Source organism: Panthera pardus, unplaced genomic scaffold, assembly GCF_024362965.1.
Source record: "Panthera pardus isolate Hobbes unplaced genomic scaffold, ASM2436296v1 HiC_scaffold_16, whole genome shotgun sequence".
Classification (NCBI taxonomy): Eukaryota; Metazoa; Chordata; class Mammalia; order Carnivora; family Felidae; genus Panthera; species Panthera pardus.
Window position 1 is genome coordinate 147,590,516 of NW_026526721.1, and position 18,087 is coordinate 147,608,602.

Here is an 18,087-nt window from a genome sequence, read left to right on the forward strand (position 1 = left end):
ATTCCCTTCCAGACATTTGGAAATAGTAATCTTGTCCCTAATTCTGATGTTCTTCCAAGCTAAAAATAACAGACTCTCCTTGGGAGGGAAAAAGGAAAGAGAATAAATACAGGGCTCACCGATAAGACGATGTGGAACTTCGTGATCGACTTCTTGAGTGACTGTAGGAGACAGACCTTGTTCTGTGTCTTGATTTGGTTTCAGATTTACTTCGAGATCTGCTTGGACTCCTGGACTGGCTATCCCCATCCCGACTAGGTGTCTGCTCATCACTTGAACTCTCCTGATTTCTTGGCCTCCGGTTTAAGCGTGCTGTCTTTCTTACTTCATCAAAGAGAGACCCAGGCCGGACTTTATTTTTGCTTTTGATTTCTATCCTCAAGCCTTGTGGCTTCATCTCAGGTGCAGCAGTCAATGCCTTCACTTCCACAGTGCTGGATGTAGTAGCAGCCGGGGCGGCCACGTTCCCCACACCTTGCAGGGGCTTCCATTTATTATCTAAGAGACCGATCTGGCTCTTCTCAGCCACCTCTCTCTTCACAGTGCTTTCTGCAGCACCGGCAATGCCAGTGGGGCCGCCGTCCTGTTTGCCCATGTCCCCCATTGTTTTGCTTTCAGACGTGCTGCTTTCCTGCTTTAGCTCCTCTCCCTCAGGACGCTCCGTGTGCACATCCTGCTTTAAAACAATGTTTATATCTGGGGTGTCGAGCCTTGAGTTTCCTAGAGGGGATGCCTCCTTTGCTGGGGAACTCCTATCAGGAGTGCAAATCTCCATGTTGTCATCTGTCTGAAGCACATCTTCCACTCCACTTGAGACAATTTCTGCAATATGCTGAACGTTTGAGGGAGAAGCAGCTACATTTTCATCAGTATTTAAAGCTCTAGGAGAAATGCTGAGTTTACTATCATCTTTAGTAGGCTGGTCGATATCTGATGGAATCATTACTGTATTACATTTACCTGAAAGGTTGCCCTCTTCACAGGACTTCTCAGTTTGCACAATACTTTCTTTCAAGGTTTCACTGTTTTCAGAAACTTGTTTTTTCTCTTTTGCCTCCTGAGTGACTTGCTTTTCACTAATCTCCTCTTCCTCCTCCTCACCAAATTCTAGTGGAGGCTGCCAATGAAATGCTTGTTTTCGTTTTGGAGCCTTGTGCTTTTTGTCTTTTTTCCCTTTCAATTTCTCTTTTGCTTTTTTGGTCTGTTCCCTTTTAAGATTTTCCTTTGACCTGTGTTTGTGCTTCCGTGCCTTTCTTCTAGCGTTTTCTGAATTGGAATAGGACCCCTCAGAATCAGAGGTTGAAGACCGCTGTTTACTTGACTTCCAAGCACCATTACCATCAGGCAGTGAAGTACTTGCTGAAGACTTTGTTGTGGATTTGGCTTTGATGTGAATTTCACCAAACTCTGACTCAGAATCTGATGTGGCTTCACCTTCCTCCTTATCAGAAGATGGCCGGGAAATATTTTTACTGTTTTTAGTTCCATCTCGTTCGGAGTTTGATTCTGAGTCCCATTTACTTCCCGCATAATTCTTTCTTTTGTGCTTACTGCCATTTCTAAGGTGATCAGAAAGATTCTCTTTCAAGGCTCTTTTTTTTGAACGAGGGCATTCTTGTTCGGGCTTGGATTTCTCTTCATCTCTGTTTCTCTCTTGCTTATTATTCATTTCCTTTTGGACTTGCTTCTCTTTCTCCTGGGCTGACTGTGTAACTTGAACACTTGACTGTTCACTGTCTGAAGAATAATCTAAAGATGACCTGCTTTCGCTATACTTTCTCTGACAAGACTTGTCCCTGCTTTTCATATATTTATGGCGAAGCGTCTTTTCGGAACTGCTGCTGTGCCTTTTACGAGAAGTGTTATTTTTCTTCCCGCTGGATCTGTATTTTCTCTTGGCTCGTCTTCTATCATCACTGCTAACAGAAGAGTACGACGATGATCTACTACACTGTGAATGATCACTGTATTTATTTCGTGAATGAGATCTAGATGAGGGAGACCTAGACCTCGAACGTGAACTAGCTAGACTTCGTGACCTTGTGTATGATCTGGAATAAGATCTACTCCTAGAAGATCTGCTCCTTGACCTTGGTGAGCTTTCTGAACTTCTGTCACTGTATTTTGAATAAGCACTCCGATCACTTTCTGAATTTTTTTCTCTTTTGTGGTAGGATGATGAACTTCCAGTCTCTTTAATATTTGCTAAACTGTAAGTGCTTTGGATGGGCAGCAAGTGGGTTGTTTTAGCTTTCATTTCCTGAATTCGCTCATAAGAGGGCTTCCAGGGCTTCTGTCCAGGCTTCCACCTTGAAGGAGGGGGACTGTCACTCAGTGGTATTACAGGAATATTTTCTGCCACCACCGCTTGTACTATGACATTTTCATTTTGTGGCACTGTTGTTCTTAAAGGTTCTGTTTTAACCGGTTTGTTTTCACTTAACTGAGAGGCTGTTCTTTTTGGTGATTTTGATGCTGTCCTTTGGTGCCCTGACTTGGAACTAGATCTGGACTTTGATCTACTTCGAGAATGTGATGAAGATTTTGATGGAGTCCTTGATCTTGAGCTTCCTCTAGAATAAGACTGTGAGTGAGATTTAGATCTGTAGGAGTCCCTGCTGGAATGGGTTGAAGAGCTCTGGTCATCCTTATCAGATTTAGACCAGTCCCTCTTTGATGAGTGATGAGACGATAACGAGGAAGAACGAGATCTCCTTTCTCTATCACAAGAGGATTTCATTCGTCGGGTGGAAGATTTTGAGGATTCTATGTCAGATGGTACAATAATCCTTCTCTTCTTAGTCTGCTTGTGTCTTCTGCAGTGTTTCTGCTTTTTCGCTTTCTTTTTATGCTTCACCTTTTTCTCTTTTCTGCGTTTTTTATGGTGACCATCGGAGTGTCTTGCCGTACTAAGGTCTGAATAATATCCATTATAGGACCATGATCTGGATCTCTGGGACAAGCTTCTCTCATCCCATCGGCTTGAACAGGGGTCACTTAATCTGTAGAAAATGACCCAACATGCATGCAGTTATTTACAAGCATGTTTCTATATTTTAAGTTTAAAACACGTTTGCTGTCAATACAAATGTATTGACAAAAGCCCAGTGAACAACATAGTACTGACTCTATCCACACTTTGAGTACACGTAGGAAGGATAAATCAGAGGGATAGGCTTCGTGATTTCAGAGACACGCACTAACAACTACTAACAGAGTTACTTACAGAAGGACTTAGTTTAGTTTTTTGTTTCTGTTTCAATTAAGCAAAGGATTTCAAATTTGACAGAAAAATGATTTTGAGAGTCAAACGAAACCAAAGCAATTCATCACAGGAGCGCCGGTCACATCCCGAGTTCCCGCCCAGGATCTGTTCATGACCCTCTGCTTCTGGGAGCAAGTTTTGAGAGAGAGTCCAATTAAGTTCCCAAACAATTCTGTCGATTCCCTGCAGACAGAGGAGAGCTGCCTGAACTTTAAAGAGAAGCGTCTGGAGAAGCTAGCATGGCTTCTGTTTTATTTCAGCTTCACAGAGGTAATCAAGACTCTCTCTTAAGGTTTTGGTTAAATTAGTACAGAAATGGAGGAAAAAGCACATAAAAACAGATGCAAGTTTTACAATCTTAACGGCAACCTGTCACGTCAGGGCCCACAACTCAGAGGCCTCCATACCACTGTGTCTAAATCACTCTCACACAGCAGATGTGCACCTTTTATTCCCTCTTCCAACTTGTAACCATACTACTGGGCACTCAAAGAGGAAAAGAGACTTCTACCGGGAACGATTATAAAGGGTCCTACTGGTATGTTTTTCACTAGCTATTCTGGAGCCAGGCGCATTTCTACAACAGATATTCCACTGTGGGGTGTTACTAAGGGTAAGAGACAGGTACACTGTTGAAGCAGCAACAGTCCCTGGGGTCAGAAGTTAACCAACACGAAAGGTACAGATTTTCTATCTATTCAATCATCAGTGACTAAGAGCCAGTGACCTGACTAGGAAAGAACCTGCTATATAATTTTTAGGTGCTGATTATTTTTAAAATTGTACAGGAAATCTCTGAGAGATTCGGTAGTTTTATAGTTTTATGAGGGAAAACAGAATCTTGATTTAAAAGCACCCTGAAGCCAATCAGCCCTCCTAGTTAATAGCTCTCTTTCTGCCAAGTATTTCCAAATGTATTCTCTTTGGTCACAGTCTAACTTTCAATGTAAGTCTTTAATGAAAAGTCCAGAAGTAAGTCTCTCTCCCCTTAACACTTAAAATATAGCAGACACAGAATTGTGCTTATACTCAAGGCTCTTACTTGTCTCCTTTACTCCATTTTTCTCCACTAGGTGGTCTGTATGCTCTTAATCTCTGCATTTCCTCTTTCCAGTGAGGAGGAGTTTCACTGCTATCATCATCGTCTGATTCAGAACATGATCTTGATCTTGGAGGTGTGTGATAGCGCTTTAAAAACAAAGATAGGAATAACTATTTTTAAAATACCTCTTAATTACAGTCTGCTATAGGACAGAGTTAGGAGTATGACCCAAACTCAGATGCCATTCAAAGGCTATAATGATTAAAGTACCAAAAGGATGGTATGACGTTATGTCAAACGTAAGAGACTAAAAGAAATGGGATTTTTTCTTTGAGATCCTAACAGTTACCTTCATTAGCCTAGATTACTCAACATACTAAGATTTCTCAACATAATCACTTATTGCTTCTCAGGCCATTTCATACTTAAAAACATAGCAATAAATTTTCATCTAACAGCAGTACGTTCCCATACCTATGGAGAATACAGCTAGTTCCTTGAACAGATGTTGGATTATACCTAAAATTAAGGCTGGGGTTTTGCCTATAGGCAAAAACATACTGCTTAGATAAGTAGTTTGAAAAAAGAAGTCTTAATAAACATACAATTGTACCCCTTCCTTTAATCTTCCGTCCAGATTTTGATACAGATGGTTTCTGATCACTTACAATGGGTGGAACATCAGGAATCTTCCTGGAAAAGAAAACTGAAAATTAAAAATAAGCAAATGCTAGGTGGATTTCTCAATATTTAAATGCAGAATTTATGCTCCTACAAAACAAAATCATTTCATTTAGATCCAACACCTCTGTAAAATGAAGCACTCCCTAGATAATTTTTCTAAGCAAACTCTTCAAATGCCAAAATTTAAAAAGAAAAACAAAAAAAAAGTAATCCAATTGAGTAGAAACATACCATACTATATACCTTTTTAAGCACAGTACTTCTTTTATTAAAAAAAAAAAAAATTTTTTTTTTAACATTTATTTATTTTTGAGACAGAGAGAGACACAGCATGAGCGGGGGAGGGGCAGACAGAGAGGGAGACACAGAATCAGAAGCAGGCTCCAGGCTCTGAGCCATCAGCCCAGAGCCTGACGCGGGGCTCGAACTCACGGACCACGAGATCGTGACCCGAGCTGAAGTCGGACGCTTAACCGACTGAGCCACCCAGGCGCCCCAGCACAGTACTTCTTTTAAACAAAATCCCTTTTTATGTCTCTTGTCAAAAACAGTGATGTTCTGAGGGAATCCTAAGATATTCCTGGTTCTTATGCTTAAGTTGTGTTTTTTATTTACATACATACATACATATATATATACATATACATATATATATATATGTATATGTATATATGGAGTTTATTTAATTATTTAGAGAGAGAGAGATGGAGCACGTGCATGAGCAGGGGAGGAGCAGAGAAAGAGAATCCCAACCAGGCTCCATACTGTCAGCACAGAGCCCAATGCAGGGCTCAATCTCACGAACTGCAAGATTATGACCTGAGCCGAAAGCAAGAGCTGGACACTGAACTGGCTGAGCCAACCAGTGCCCCTATTTCAAATGTTTAATAATTCATTTGTCTTCCCGACTCTGAGATAAGCTACCCCTCCTTCAATGCTGCCACCTTATGGTAATGCTAAAAGTATAGTTTTGGGGGCAGCTATCATCCTCCATGCATGAGAAGTCTTCATACCTCAAGTTTGTTTGTTTATTTTGAGAGAGAGGTGGGGGGGAGGGGAAGGGAGGGGGAGGGGGAGGGGGAGAGGGAGAGGGAGAATCCCAAGCACACTCTGTGCTGTTAGCACAGAACCCAATGCAGGGGCACAATCCCATGAACCATGATATCATGACCTGAGCTGAAACCAAGAGTCAGCTTAACTGACTGAGCCACCAAGGTGCCCCCACCGTAAGTTTGTTTTTTATCTGTTATTAACATAATGGCTAGCTTTTATTGAGTACTATGTGTCAGACATTATGTTAATCAACATTTTTAACATTTTTATTGGTAAATTATATGTAACATAAAATTGGACATTTTAAGTTCGCAGTTCAGTGTATTAATTACATTCACAATGTTGTACATCCATCACTACTACCTTTCCAAAACTCAAACCCAAACTCTACCCATTAAGGAATACCTCCCCAGTCCCCCCAACTCCCTCAGCCTCTGGTAACCTCCAATTTATGGCCAAATAACATTCCACCGCATGTACACACCACATTTTGTTTATCCATTCATCTGTTGGTAACTTGGGATCAGTTGTCCTCCTTTTTGCTACTGTGAATATGTTGCAATGAACACTGGCATACAAGTATTGTTTGGTTCTTGATTTTCAATTCTTTTGAAATTGTAGCAATAGAATTGTTCGGTTACATGGTAAATCTCGGTTTAATTTTTTGAGAAACAACCAAACTGTGTTCCACAATGTCTGCATCATTTTAGACTCCTGCCACCAATGTATAAGGATTTCAATTTCTCCATATCGTTGCTGACACTAGTTTTTTTGGTTTTAGTTTTAAATTACAGCCATCCTAGTAAGCGAGTAGTATCTCATTGTGAGTTTGATTTGTATTTCCCTAATGACTAATGATGTTAAGCATTTTTCATGCACTTACTGGCCACTTGTATGAAATGTCTATTCAAGTGCTGTGCCTATTTTTTAAACTGAGTTGTCTTGGGGTACCCGGGTGGCTCAGTCGGTTAAGTGTCCGACTTCAGCTCAGGTCATGATCTCGCAGCTCGTGAGTTCAAGCCCCGCGTCGGGCTCTGTGCTGACAGCTCAGAGCCTGGAGCTTGCTTCGGATTGTGTTTCCTTCTCTCTCTGCCCCTAACCCACTTGCATTCTATCTCTGTCTCTCTCAAAAATAAATAAACATTTAAAAAGAAATTTTTTTAACTGAGTTGTCTTTTTGTGTTACTGTTGTCCATGTTTTTGGTGTCAAATATAAGAATTCATTGTCAAACCCAAGGTCATAACAATTTACTCCTATGTTTTTTAAGAGTTTTATGGTTTTAGCTCTTATATTTAGGTCATGGACTCATTTTAATTCTTGCATATAATGTGAGGTAGGGGTCCAACCTCATTCTGTTGCATGTGGAAGTCCAGTTGTCCCAGCACCATTTATTGAAGAGACAGACTTCTTTCTCCACTGAATGGAATCTGCACCCTTGTCTGAAATCAACTGTCCACATATACTGGTGTGAATTTATTTCTGGAATCTCAAGTCGATCCCATTAGTCTATATATTAATCTTTATGCCAGTACCACTCTATTTTGATACCTATAGCTTTGTGTTAAGTTTTGAAATCAGAAAGTATAAGTGCTACAGGGTGCATGGGTGGCTCAGTTGGTTAAGTGGCTGACTTCGGCTCAGGTCATGATCTCATAGTTCATGGGTTTGCACCCTGCATCAGACTCTGTGCTGATAGCTCAGAGCCTGGAGCCTGCTTCGGATTCTGTATCTCCCTCTCTTTCTGCCCCTCCCCCACTCCTGCTCTGTCTCTCTCTCAAAATTAAATAAACATTAAAAAAAAAGTAGAAGTGTTCCATCTCTGCCCTTCTTTTTCAAGATTGTTTTGGCCATTCAGGGCCCCCTGTGATTCCAAGATTCTGGATATGGACTTTTCCATTTCTGCAAAAAGGCTGCTGAAATTTGATAGGGATTGCACTGAATCCAAAACTTGCTTTGACTAGTACTGACATTTAACAATATTAAGTCTTCCAACCCATGAACGTGCAATGTCCTTCCATTTATTTAGTTCTAAATATTTTGTGATTTTCATTGTACAAGTCCTTTACCCTTTTAATTGAATTTACTCCCATTTTATTCTTTTAATTTTTTTAATGTTTATTTATTTTTGAGAGAGAGAGAGAGAGAGAGAGAGAGAGTGCGGATGAGTGGGGAAGGTGAAGAGAGAGACAGAGACACAGAATCTGAAGCAGGCTCCAGGCTCTGAGTTGTTGGCACAGAGCCCGACGCAGGGCTTGAACTTGGGAACAGCAAGATCGTGACCCGAGCTGAAGTTGGACACTTAACCAACAGAGTGACCCAGGCGCCCCCCCCACCTCTTTTATTCTTTTAGATGTTGTTTTAAATGCAACTGCTTTCTTAATTTCCTTTTCAGATTGTTCATTGCTGGTTGTTAATAAGCACTTTAAAGGCATTGGCTCATTTAGACTTCTCTTAACAGCACTATGAGGTAGGCACTATTCACATCTTCATTTTAAAGAGAGAATTTTAAGAGGTTCAAAGTCTTGCCCAAAGTCACAGAAAGAAATGCAACTTGACTCTTAAAACCAATATACAGGGTTTTCTAAGGGTCCAGATAAACATAAAATGATACTGTAAAAAAAAAAAAAGTCAACTACAAAGTATACAACAGTTTATTCAGCCATTTCATGTTCATGACATGACTTAATTCTCACAATGAGAGAAGTAGGTATCTTGGTAGGCAACCATTAACCCCATTTTCCTTGTGAAGAAAAAGCAGTGAACTTGCCTACCGGTGTTCAGCAAGAATTAACATTTACCTAGGAACCTTTTGGTACTGATCCAATTCTGCTACCCTCCCTTCACCTGACTGCTGGTCAATCAGTAAGGTGGCAAGTTCATATGGCTGACAGCCCTCGCTTCTTATCCTTGCCTATGATGAGTTCTTGAAGCACACTTAATTATAACGCCCAAACGACTGATCAAAATCTTAAGGATCCTAATAAAATAGGTCAATGGGCTATCTTAATACAACACAACTAGCAGTCAATTATGATTTAAAATAATTCTGCACAAAATAACTTCCAAAGATGTTATGTGACTAAAGAAGAGTGACGACCAAACAAAATTACCAGCGGTAATCAGTCACAAATGCAATCACTGCTTTAACAACACCAGATAACAGGGGTCAGCAAACTTTTTCTGAAAAGAATCCAAGAGTAAGTATTTTAGGATTTGTAGGCCAAGAAGAAAATTAAGGCTAATATGTAGATACTTACATAACAAGAAAGAAAACAAATTTTAACTAATATTTTATCAATGAAATTTGGAAATATAACTGAGTATCATTTCTTTGTAATAAAGATCTACTAACGAAAGGAATGGAGCCCTTTTAAGGAGGAGAGAGAACATTTCACGTTAATTGGGGTTCACAGTGTTCCCTATCAATATAGTGCTAATGCTGATCTGTAATGAGACTGTACATATTTCATCTTTAAAAAATATCTTTTCACATAGATGGGTTATATGGGTAGCACTTGAAATACTGGAGAGTTCTACCAGCATCACTGTGATGGGCAGTGCACCACGTAGCAGTGTAAGGCAAGAGAACACCACATACAAACTCTGCTACAGCCACTCAAGTCTGCTGTTGTAGCACAGAAACAGCCCTTGCTTATTCTCTTATCATGAACAAATGGATGTGGCCGTGTTCCAGTAAAATTTTATTTATGGACATTGAAATTTGAGTTTCATATAATTTTCACATGTCACAAAATATTACTCTTTTTATTTTTCCTACAAACATTTAAACACAAGAAAACCATTTTTTTTTAGCTCATGGGCTGTACAAAAATAGGCAACAGGCCAAATTTGGTCCATGGACCATAATTTGCTAATACCTGCCATATGACAGAGAAGCTAACCTTTCAAGTTTCGTACTTTCTGAAAGTCAAATAGATTCCATCAATGAACTTGGTATCTTATATTTTAAGAAGAATCCCACTAAAATTTATTAACAGCCAGTTTTTAAAAATGAAAACACCAGCTATTAATTCAAAGATAAATCCCATCTTACAATAGCTTTCTAAAATAAGACAATACTAGGCTTTAAAAATATTTAATGAATTAAACGATAACCTTATGTGGAGACCTGACTGTGAACAGGAACACGTGCATAACCTCTTAACCTTCAATGTAACTCTTCATCGGGCACTTATCAATTACACCAGCCACATTATGACATTTCTGTTCAAACAATATTTCTTTTAATAATTCTAAACTTGAGTTAATACACAAAATATACTATTATACCAAATCTAAAACTACACATTACCTTTTCCAATGCAGAGAAGTTATCACTCTCTGTTAGCAAAAGCACTGTTGCTCTGTTAGCAAGTTAGCAAAAGTCACATATTTATGATACTAAATTATATCCCTAATCAATGCAATTAATTTTACACTATTCAAATTGGAACACGTTTCATCACTCAAGTGGATCCAAAGAGTTCAACTAACCCTCTCTTCTGATAACCAAATCTCACCTCTAATGAAAAGTCAAGGAAAAAAAATTAGTAATGAAATCTTTCCAGACCTCCCGTAAGAACTTCTCCCCTGACCCACTTGACCAACCCCCTTTCCCTATTAGTAGGATGTGAATTCCGAAAGGCACGGTACATGTCATTCATTAGCCTGGCATCTCCCACAGTATTCTTCAAAGATCTTTGCCTATGGGTCATGCTCAACAAATAAGTGTGGAAGTGCCGTGACCTGATGGAATTACCATTCACAGAAAGGAAAACAAAGAGGTTAATCACCCTACTTACGGTTCAGGTTCCACTGTGACAAGAGGCATATCTCTTCTCAGTAAAAATCGGTTCTCTGGAACCGGGGGAATCTCTTCTGGTCGGACCACAGGCTTTTCCCTTTTAGCATTTGAATCAACTGACCTTTTTTCATTGGTATCACTCCTCTCAGAGTAACTTAGAGAGAACAAATCAAGTCACCAATTAAAATATGCAATGTCTGCATTTCACAAGAATATTAAATAATGATATATAACAATTAATAATAAAACAATAGCGGGGTGCCGGGGTGGCTCAGCTGGTTAAGCATCTGACTCTTGATTTTGGTTCAGGTCATGATCTCACGGTTTGTGAGACTGAGCCCCACGTTGGGCTGTGCTGACAGCAAGGAACCTGCTTGAGATTCTCTCTCCCTTCCTCTATCTGCCCCTCCCCTGTTCACGCATGCACGTGCGCTATTTCTCTCTCTCTCAAAATAAATAATAAACTTTAAAAAAATTTTTTTAATTATGAAACAGCAAAACTATTAATATCTCACAAATCTCAAAAGGTGTGTACAATTTTCACAAAGAACATATAAAACATTAACACAGTGAAAAAGCCACAGTACTAAAATTATGGTATGAAACTGTCGAATGATCCTTTGTTCTTTTAAGAGTTTCAGGGATTTTTTTCACCTGCAAACACATAAATCTTTAATATGAAATGTCTGTGCTACCCTTAGATTTGTCAGATTTCAAATTAAAGTTAAAAAAAATGCTATCCTTTTTCAACAATAGGTAATAAAATGAAGTTTACAGAATTGCATATACTTTCCCCATTCCAGAGTGTCTTTGTGTTAGGTTAAGATTACCCTGGCATTTCACACTTACCCTTTTGGGCTCATTATATGTTTATTCCTTGGCTCTTCGGAACTGCTTGCTTCCTTTCGTCTCTTTTTAGAATGCTTAACTTTTGGCCTCCTCTTATGTTTCCTCCTTCTGCTTCTCTCATGTTCAATTTCACTTTCTGAAGAAGATTCTGAAGAGGAAGAGGAATTGGAAGAGGAACCCGAGTCTTCTGAATGAGTTGGTTTCTTCCTTTTTTTCTCAAAAACTTTTAAGAAATATTAACAAAAATATTAGTACTAGATCTTAGTGTCTACCTTTCAGAGTAAAAAATAGTATCATAAAACATGCTTTATAAACAGCAAACTAAAGACAAAATTTAAGTAAACATTTTTTCATGCTGATAACACAATTTGCTGGTGAGATGGTAAGGTAACAAAGCCCTTGCCCTTATGAAGTCTATATTCTAGCTGGATCAGATAAGAAAAGAAGTAAGTAACTGCATACTATGACAAATGAGAAGTGCTCGAACAGAAATACAAAAAAAGCAGGGCAAAGGGAATAGGGAGAGATGGGCAGTAACTGAAGATAACATTCAAACAGAGACTTGAAGGAAGTGACGTAAGGGGTCATGTAGGTATCTGGATGGAGAGTGTTCCAGAAAGAACGGACACCAGCACAAAATCCCTGTGCTTGGCATGTCTGGGTAAAGGTCAACATGGCTGGGAGGGCAATGAATGAGGGTGAAGAGGTGAGAGACACAGGAGAGAACAGACTGCCTTACAGACCAAGTAAAGACTTTAGTTTGGCTAAGAAGGGAGCCCTTGGAGAAGATCACTCTGGTTGCTATTAACAGACTACAGAGTCAAGAGTACAAGCAAAGAGACCAGTTAGGAATTTACTGCTGCTAAGACGAGATTATAAGAAGGGCAGAGGCAAAGTGAATAGTTATGAGGCTACTGCAATAATCCAAGTCAGAGACAGCAGTGGTTTGGACAAGGCTGGTAACATGGGAAGTAAAAAGAAGTAAGATTTGATAAGATTTGTTGATGGCTTGGATAGAAGGTATGATACAGAGGCATGGGTTACTGCTGTATGTACTACTTGAATGGTTTTTCCACTACTAAAGTTCAGGAGGTATCTTTCAACTATAATCTTCACCATGTTTTACCAGTATCCTAGCTCCCCTCCACTCCCCCCAAAACCCTTACCATCTTTTGATGATTTTGTGGCAAGCACCCCACAGTCAATTACTCGCACATCTGCATAAGGTCTGCTTGCAGCATCGGTTTTCAGATTTTCAATCTGTTCAATTACTTCAAAACCAGAAATAACCAATCCAAAGACGACATGCACCCTGTCACAATACAAATTCAAGAAAGAATTGGTTTGATGACAATTAAGCCACAATCAGTAATCAAGACAACTGTTATAAATGACATGTCTACAGAACTAAATATAAAAGCAAAGTGTTTGATGAATGAAGCAACTAGAAGGGAATTAGAACTTGACATCTGCTTCATAAAAAGGAAAAAATAAAAACACGACTCAAACCGGGCCTTAGTTTTCTGCTTAAAACAATATTTCTTAACTATTTTACGGTGGAGAATCTGAGAACAGATTGCACTCGATACTCAGAAACCGTTGTTACAGGGTCCCTAGAGATAGCGAGGCTGAGAAGTCTATCCATTGCCCAGATTCAGTGACATGACAATATGAGTTCTCAAGACGGACTAACCTCTGATCCTTAAGGAGGGGCTTGGCTGTGAGAGATTAGATCAGGAATCAAGAGCACCCCCCAGAGGTTCATCCATGGTCCAATTTGTAGTAGACTGGCCACCCCACCAACTCCCCAAGGTAATAAAATGTAACTCTTACCCATCCAAGTGTGGAGCAGGTTTGGTAGTACTATGTAAACATCAACACAAAGATGGCAAAAACCAGGTGTTCGGGTGAACAGAGCAGAAGGGCATGTAGAGAACAAAGAGGTAAAGATAAAAAGATGGGAAAAAGTTAAACATGATACACATCTCAACTTAAAAACCTTACAAACAGCCATAGTAGCCATTTTACTGGTTAAAAAAACCCTCAAGATTATAATTACAAAGTTGTATCTATTTCTCCAATATGAAGACTATACCTATACATAACATATGAAACAGGTTTGAAATGTACAGCATAAATATACAATAAAATTAAAGATACTCTCGAATCCAAAATAACAACAAAAGCAAAAATCAACTCAAAATTCATCAAGATAATTAAAGAGAATAAAAAGCACTATCATCTGCCCTAAGGAAAAAAAAGCGTGATCAACACTTGCTTGCCCCCCTCCCCCCCACCTCCCCCTTAAATGAGTTCTTCTATTTGTTACTTCTCATACTGAGTCAGTCTGCATCTTTTAGGAAGGCAGATGGAGGTAGGCCTCGGGAGTCCTGTTTTCAAAACTTCCTGCCTCTCCCACCTAAGGTGAAGTTCTGCCACTCACACAGCAACTCTGAAAATGCGACAGGGAGCAAACCTCCAATTTGTCAAACTTCTGACAGCCAGCAAGTAATGATGGATAACGTTATAGACACCTTAAATTTCCGTGGCCCAGAAAATGCCCAACCAGCTTCTTCTACGGTCACAAACTGGCAGACAGTCACTCTTAGGAAGCCTATGGGGTATTATCTGGTTAAGAGATTTTGAACCCAAACTGGTTTTCCCATAGCATTTTCACAAATTTTCACACTATGTGAACTGCAGTGAAAAAATTCAAAAGCCACAAAAACCTTAGTTTATAATAATGAGAAATAGAAGAATTTGAGAAAGGACACTGGATATGAGGCTATGTTAAAGAAGTTAACTGTACTAGAAGCTCCCATATCAATTTTTATATTCATTTTAAGGCAATTCTAAGACATGTAAGTCAACAAAACACAATTTGTAACCTTCACAGCAATGTTAAAAATCACTGCAAGGAATGATAGCATTTATACTTACATTAAGAATATTCAGTTCTGAAACAGTACTATGGAATTTTTTTAAGTTGTCAATTTAGGAAGTTCCAGAATTTTAAAAGCAATCTTGAATTTTAAAACCACAAAGTCTCAAATTCTCCTTAGAAGACTGAGAAGTGGTAATTCAAGCCAATATAATAGTAAAAATGAGTAAAAACAGAAGAAAGAAAAAGAGAAAATCTAGCAAGCTGGTGAGGAACTAATGATTAAATAATTAAACCAGAATCCAGAAACTACTCTGGATAATAATGTGCTTCCCACAAATATAAAACTTTAGTGAAGCACACTAATGACAGGAAGAAATTAGTACATATGCTGGACAGTGATTCTATTGTATGAAAGATGTAAGAGGTAAAATTTTTAAAGGTAAAAAATGTTCTTATAGTGTAAGGGATCAAATTCAAATATGTAGCAGTGAAAACAAGGAGTGGTGTATTAATTAGGTATATTCCTCCTCCTTCCTTGATCCTTTCTCTCACAACTCTCAAATCTTTTGGTGCTAGGGAAAAGCCTACAGATTTTCCTAAAACACACAAAACCGAATTCAATTTGCTACGCTGGCTAATAGGGGTCCTGTAAAAACCACGTGATGGCAAAACTTTCGAGCAAATGGTGAGATGAAAACAATTCAGCTAGTTGCAGTGATGTAGCAACAGACTACTTGAGACTGGATCTGAAGAGGGAATGGCTACCTTGGTGACAGATTCGACTTTTGCCTTGAATTCACATGAGAACTAAAAAAGTCGGTCCTTTATTCTAACGGGGAGGAAAACAAATGAAGACAAGAACAAATTATCTGAAGGACAAACTTCAGCTGGCCTGCTGTGCCTAAGCTGGTGTGAGTGATTAAGTCCATCACTGGCATCTGCAGTTCAGGATGCAGAAATACAAATTTATACTTTAACTGGGGTAGGCTACATATTAACAACACTAACAGTATCTGAACAAAGAAGCCCTTTGGGGTTCTCAGCCTACATTTCAGGAGTAGAAATAACACTGTGAAGCAGGCATACAGGCACTGGGCTGACAACAGACATGGAAAAACAGAGGGCACTGCCAAACGGGCAGGGAGAAAGGATATGCTCCGTCCATGCTACTCAATCCTACTCAACCGGGCAGAGATCTCATCCCACCACCTCTTAATCGTACTGATCTTTCAAAACTATACGGTTGTCAAGACCCATGCAGTGGGGACGGGACATATGCTCAGTAAGCTCAGACCTTAAAGGCCAGAGATTATCATCAACATGTAAGTTTACACACGCTTATGAAAACATACCTAAAAGAGAAAGAACCACAAAGAACATTTCAAATTATAAAAGCTTTCGATATTTTCACATTTCCATTTTCTCCTGTCACTCGACACTCATTTTTCCAGTTTTATCTACCCCGTGAATATACTTTAAAAATATAAGCATAAGGATTCATTTAAACTTTGTAAATCCTAGAAATCAAAAAGTGTCACTGTTACTCCAAAAAACAATCTACAGTTTTATACCATTATCAAAGAATCTTTTGGCCTTACACAGAAATTAATAGTTCTGTACTGCAATGAAATCTAAACCATTTTATACAATATACCCTCTTCCCCACCCTCCCCCAGAAGAGGTGTGGAAAATGGTGGAAACAAGCCACTGAAATTAAAATACACTTCCCAGGATTAACCATGAACAATAAAACACACTTGTTTTACATGTATTGCTGCCATAAATCAAGCAGAAAGTTTTTCTTAAAATGGTTCAATGCACATAACAATAGGATTAAAGAGATAAAGGCAAAGAAAGAAAAAGAGAGCCTTAGAGGATTGAGACATTACCTTTGGAGCGCACGGTGTAACACTCTTTCTGTAAATTTTACACAAAAATGGCAAGAAATAAATTGTAATACACTTTTAAGACAAGACTGATTCTATGTTTTAATATCAATATAACTTTGAAATTAAGTATTTTCAAGTTTTATGCAAAGCACAAGAGCTTTTTTAAAATGGAGGGCTCTAAATTTTCTTTCACATAGGATATGTACGTAGAGATGAACTATGCTTAAGAAAAACACTGTGGTTAAAATGGGAATCTGCTCAGAGCCTTAATATTGTAACACTAGAGTGTGAATAACAAAGCATTCTATTTCGCTTTGCAAATCCTACAAACTTGCTAAGTCAACCAACATCTTTCGCAAAAAGAGAATAATGTATCCTGAGTATACAAATCTAAAAATCTGAATGCCCAGGAGCAGTTAGTTACTACCAGTGGAAAGCAAAACGTCAATGAAAAGAATTAAGAGAATTCAGCACAAAATTTCAGGGAACTTTTTTCTTTTTCAGTAATTCTCTTCAAGTAGTTGAAGAACCTTTCATGTTTCTACATTTGAAATCTTTTTCATCACACTTCGCAACAGACCACTATCGGGAGTAAATGAGCAAAGTTTGGACTGTAGTTTCTGTTCGCTGCCTTTACACACACTTTCGAAGTTAAGTCCCCACAACTAACAATAATAAAATAATAAAGCGGCATAATTAGAATTTTAAGGATCTTCTCAAAGGATAAAAAGGCAAGGGAGATAAAAGTGTAAGAGTATGATGTCAAATTTTGGCCATGATACTTGCTTTCCCTGCCTAATCTGACTTTCCCCATTGTAAAAAAAAATTTTTTCAAAAAGTACGCAGTCTGACCAACTCTGACTCTATTAAACTTTAAACATTATCTACTATTATCAGACCAAAACCCACATTATACACAGTGGACAAAATTCTTTATTAAGGTTTTGGACATATTAAGCCTTAAAATCTTTAAAAATAAGCTTTAGTTTCTTATAAAGGCATTGACACATGAATCGCTGTTAAAAAAGAATATGTTTCAAATAATGTGGTGTTTTCAATGGATGTTTTAAAAAGAAAAAGTGACTCCAGGTGTAAAGTAGTATGGAAGTAAAAATAACCTATTTCTGTCTAGCGTAGCCTCTCACATGCAATTTTCCCCTTCAACTCGCGAAACTACCACACAATCATGGAAGAGGCACCAAATTATACAGAGTGACAAGGGTCACAGAAACTAACCAAGCCGTGTTGCAGAGCTCCTCCTGTGTGTTCCAAAAGTCACCGAACAGCTTTCAAAAGTTCAGCACTCAGGTTCACGTAATACACACCAAACACTACCAGACACAAAATCCCTTCCAGGCGGCTGACACATATGTCACATAAACACTAAGTAATAGTAAGACTGGATGTTACAGATGACACTTCATATTCAGAGAACTTGGGTTTAAGGTCAAGTTTCATCAACATCTTTGTTGATGAAAAATCTTACAATTTACACATGAAGATATTACCCCCCAAAAGGCAGGAAAACCAGAACCGCCCGGATTATTAACACTTACTAGCGTTTCTTCTCAAATTCATGAATGTGTGGAGGCAAAAAGCATTTCTGCACAAATTCT

At 38.7% G+C, this 18,087-nt stretch overlaps 1 protein-coding gene across 7 annotated transcripts in view; it reads right to left on the reverse strand.

The window, feature by feature from the left end:
* NKTR (natural killer cell triggering receptor) overlaps positions 1–18,087 on the reverse strand; it is a 62,376-nt gene that overhangs the window by 8,723 nt on the left and 35,566 nt on the right. For 5 of the 7 annotated variants that reach the window (XM_019418841.2, XM_053903926.1, XM_019418840.2 and 2 more), the window contains 7 exons: positions 13,532–13,561; positions 12,865–13,010; positions 11,699–11,921; positions 10,848–11,003; positions 4,913–5,000; positions 4,308–4,453; positions 120–3,002 (listed from right to left, as the gene is read on the reverse strand). In XM_019418841.2, coding sequence (XP_019274386.2) covers positions 120–3,002; positions 4,308–4,453; positions 4,913–5,000; positions 10,848–11,003; positions 11,699–11,921; positions 12,865–13,010; positions 13,532–13,561 — 3,672 coding nt within the window. Of the gene's footprint in view, positions 1–119; positions 3,003–4,307; positions 4,454–4,912; positions 5,001–10,847; positions 11,004–11,698; positions 11,922–12,864; positions 13,011–13,531; positions 13,562–16,471; positions 16,500–18,087 lie in introns of those variants that run through there. The other 2 variants (XM_053903927.1, XM_019418846.2) reach the window with 2 other exon arrangements.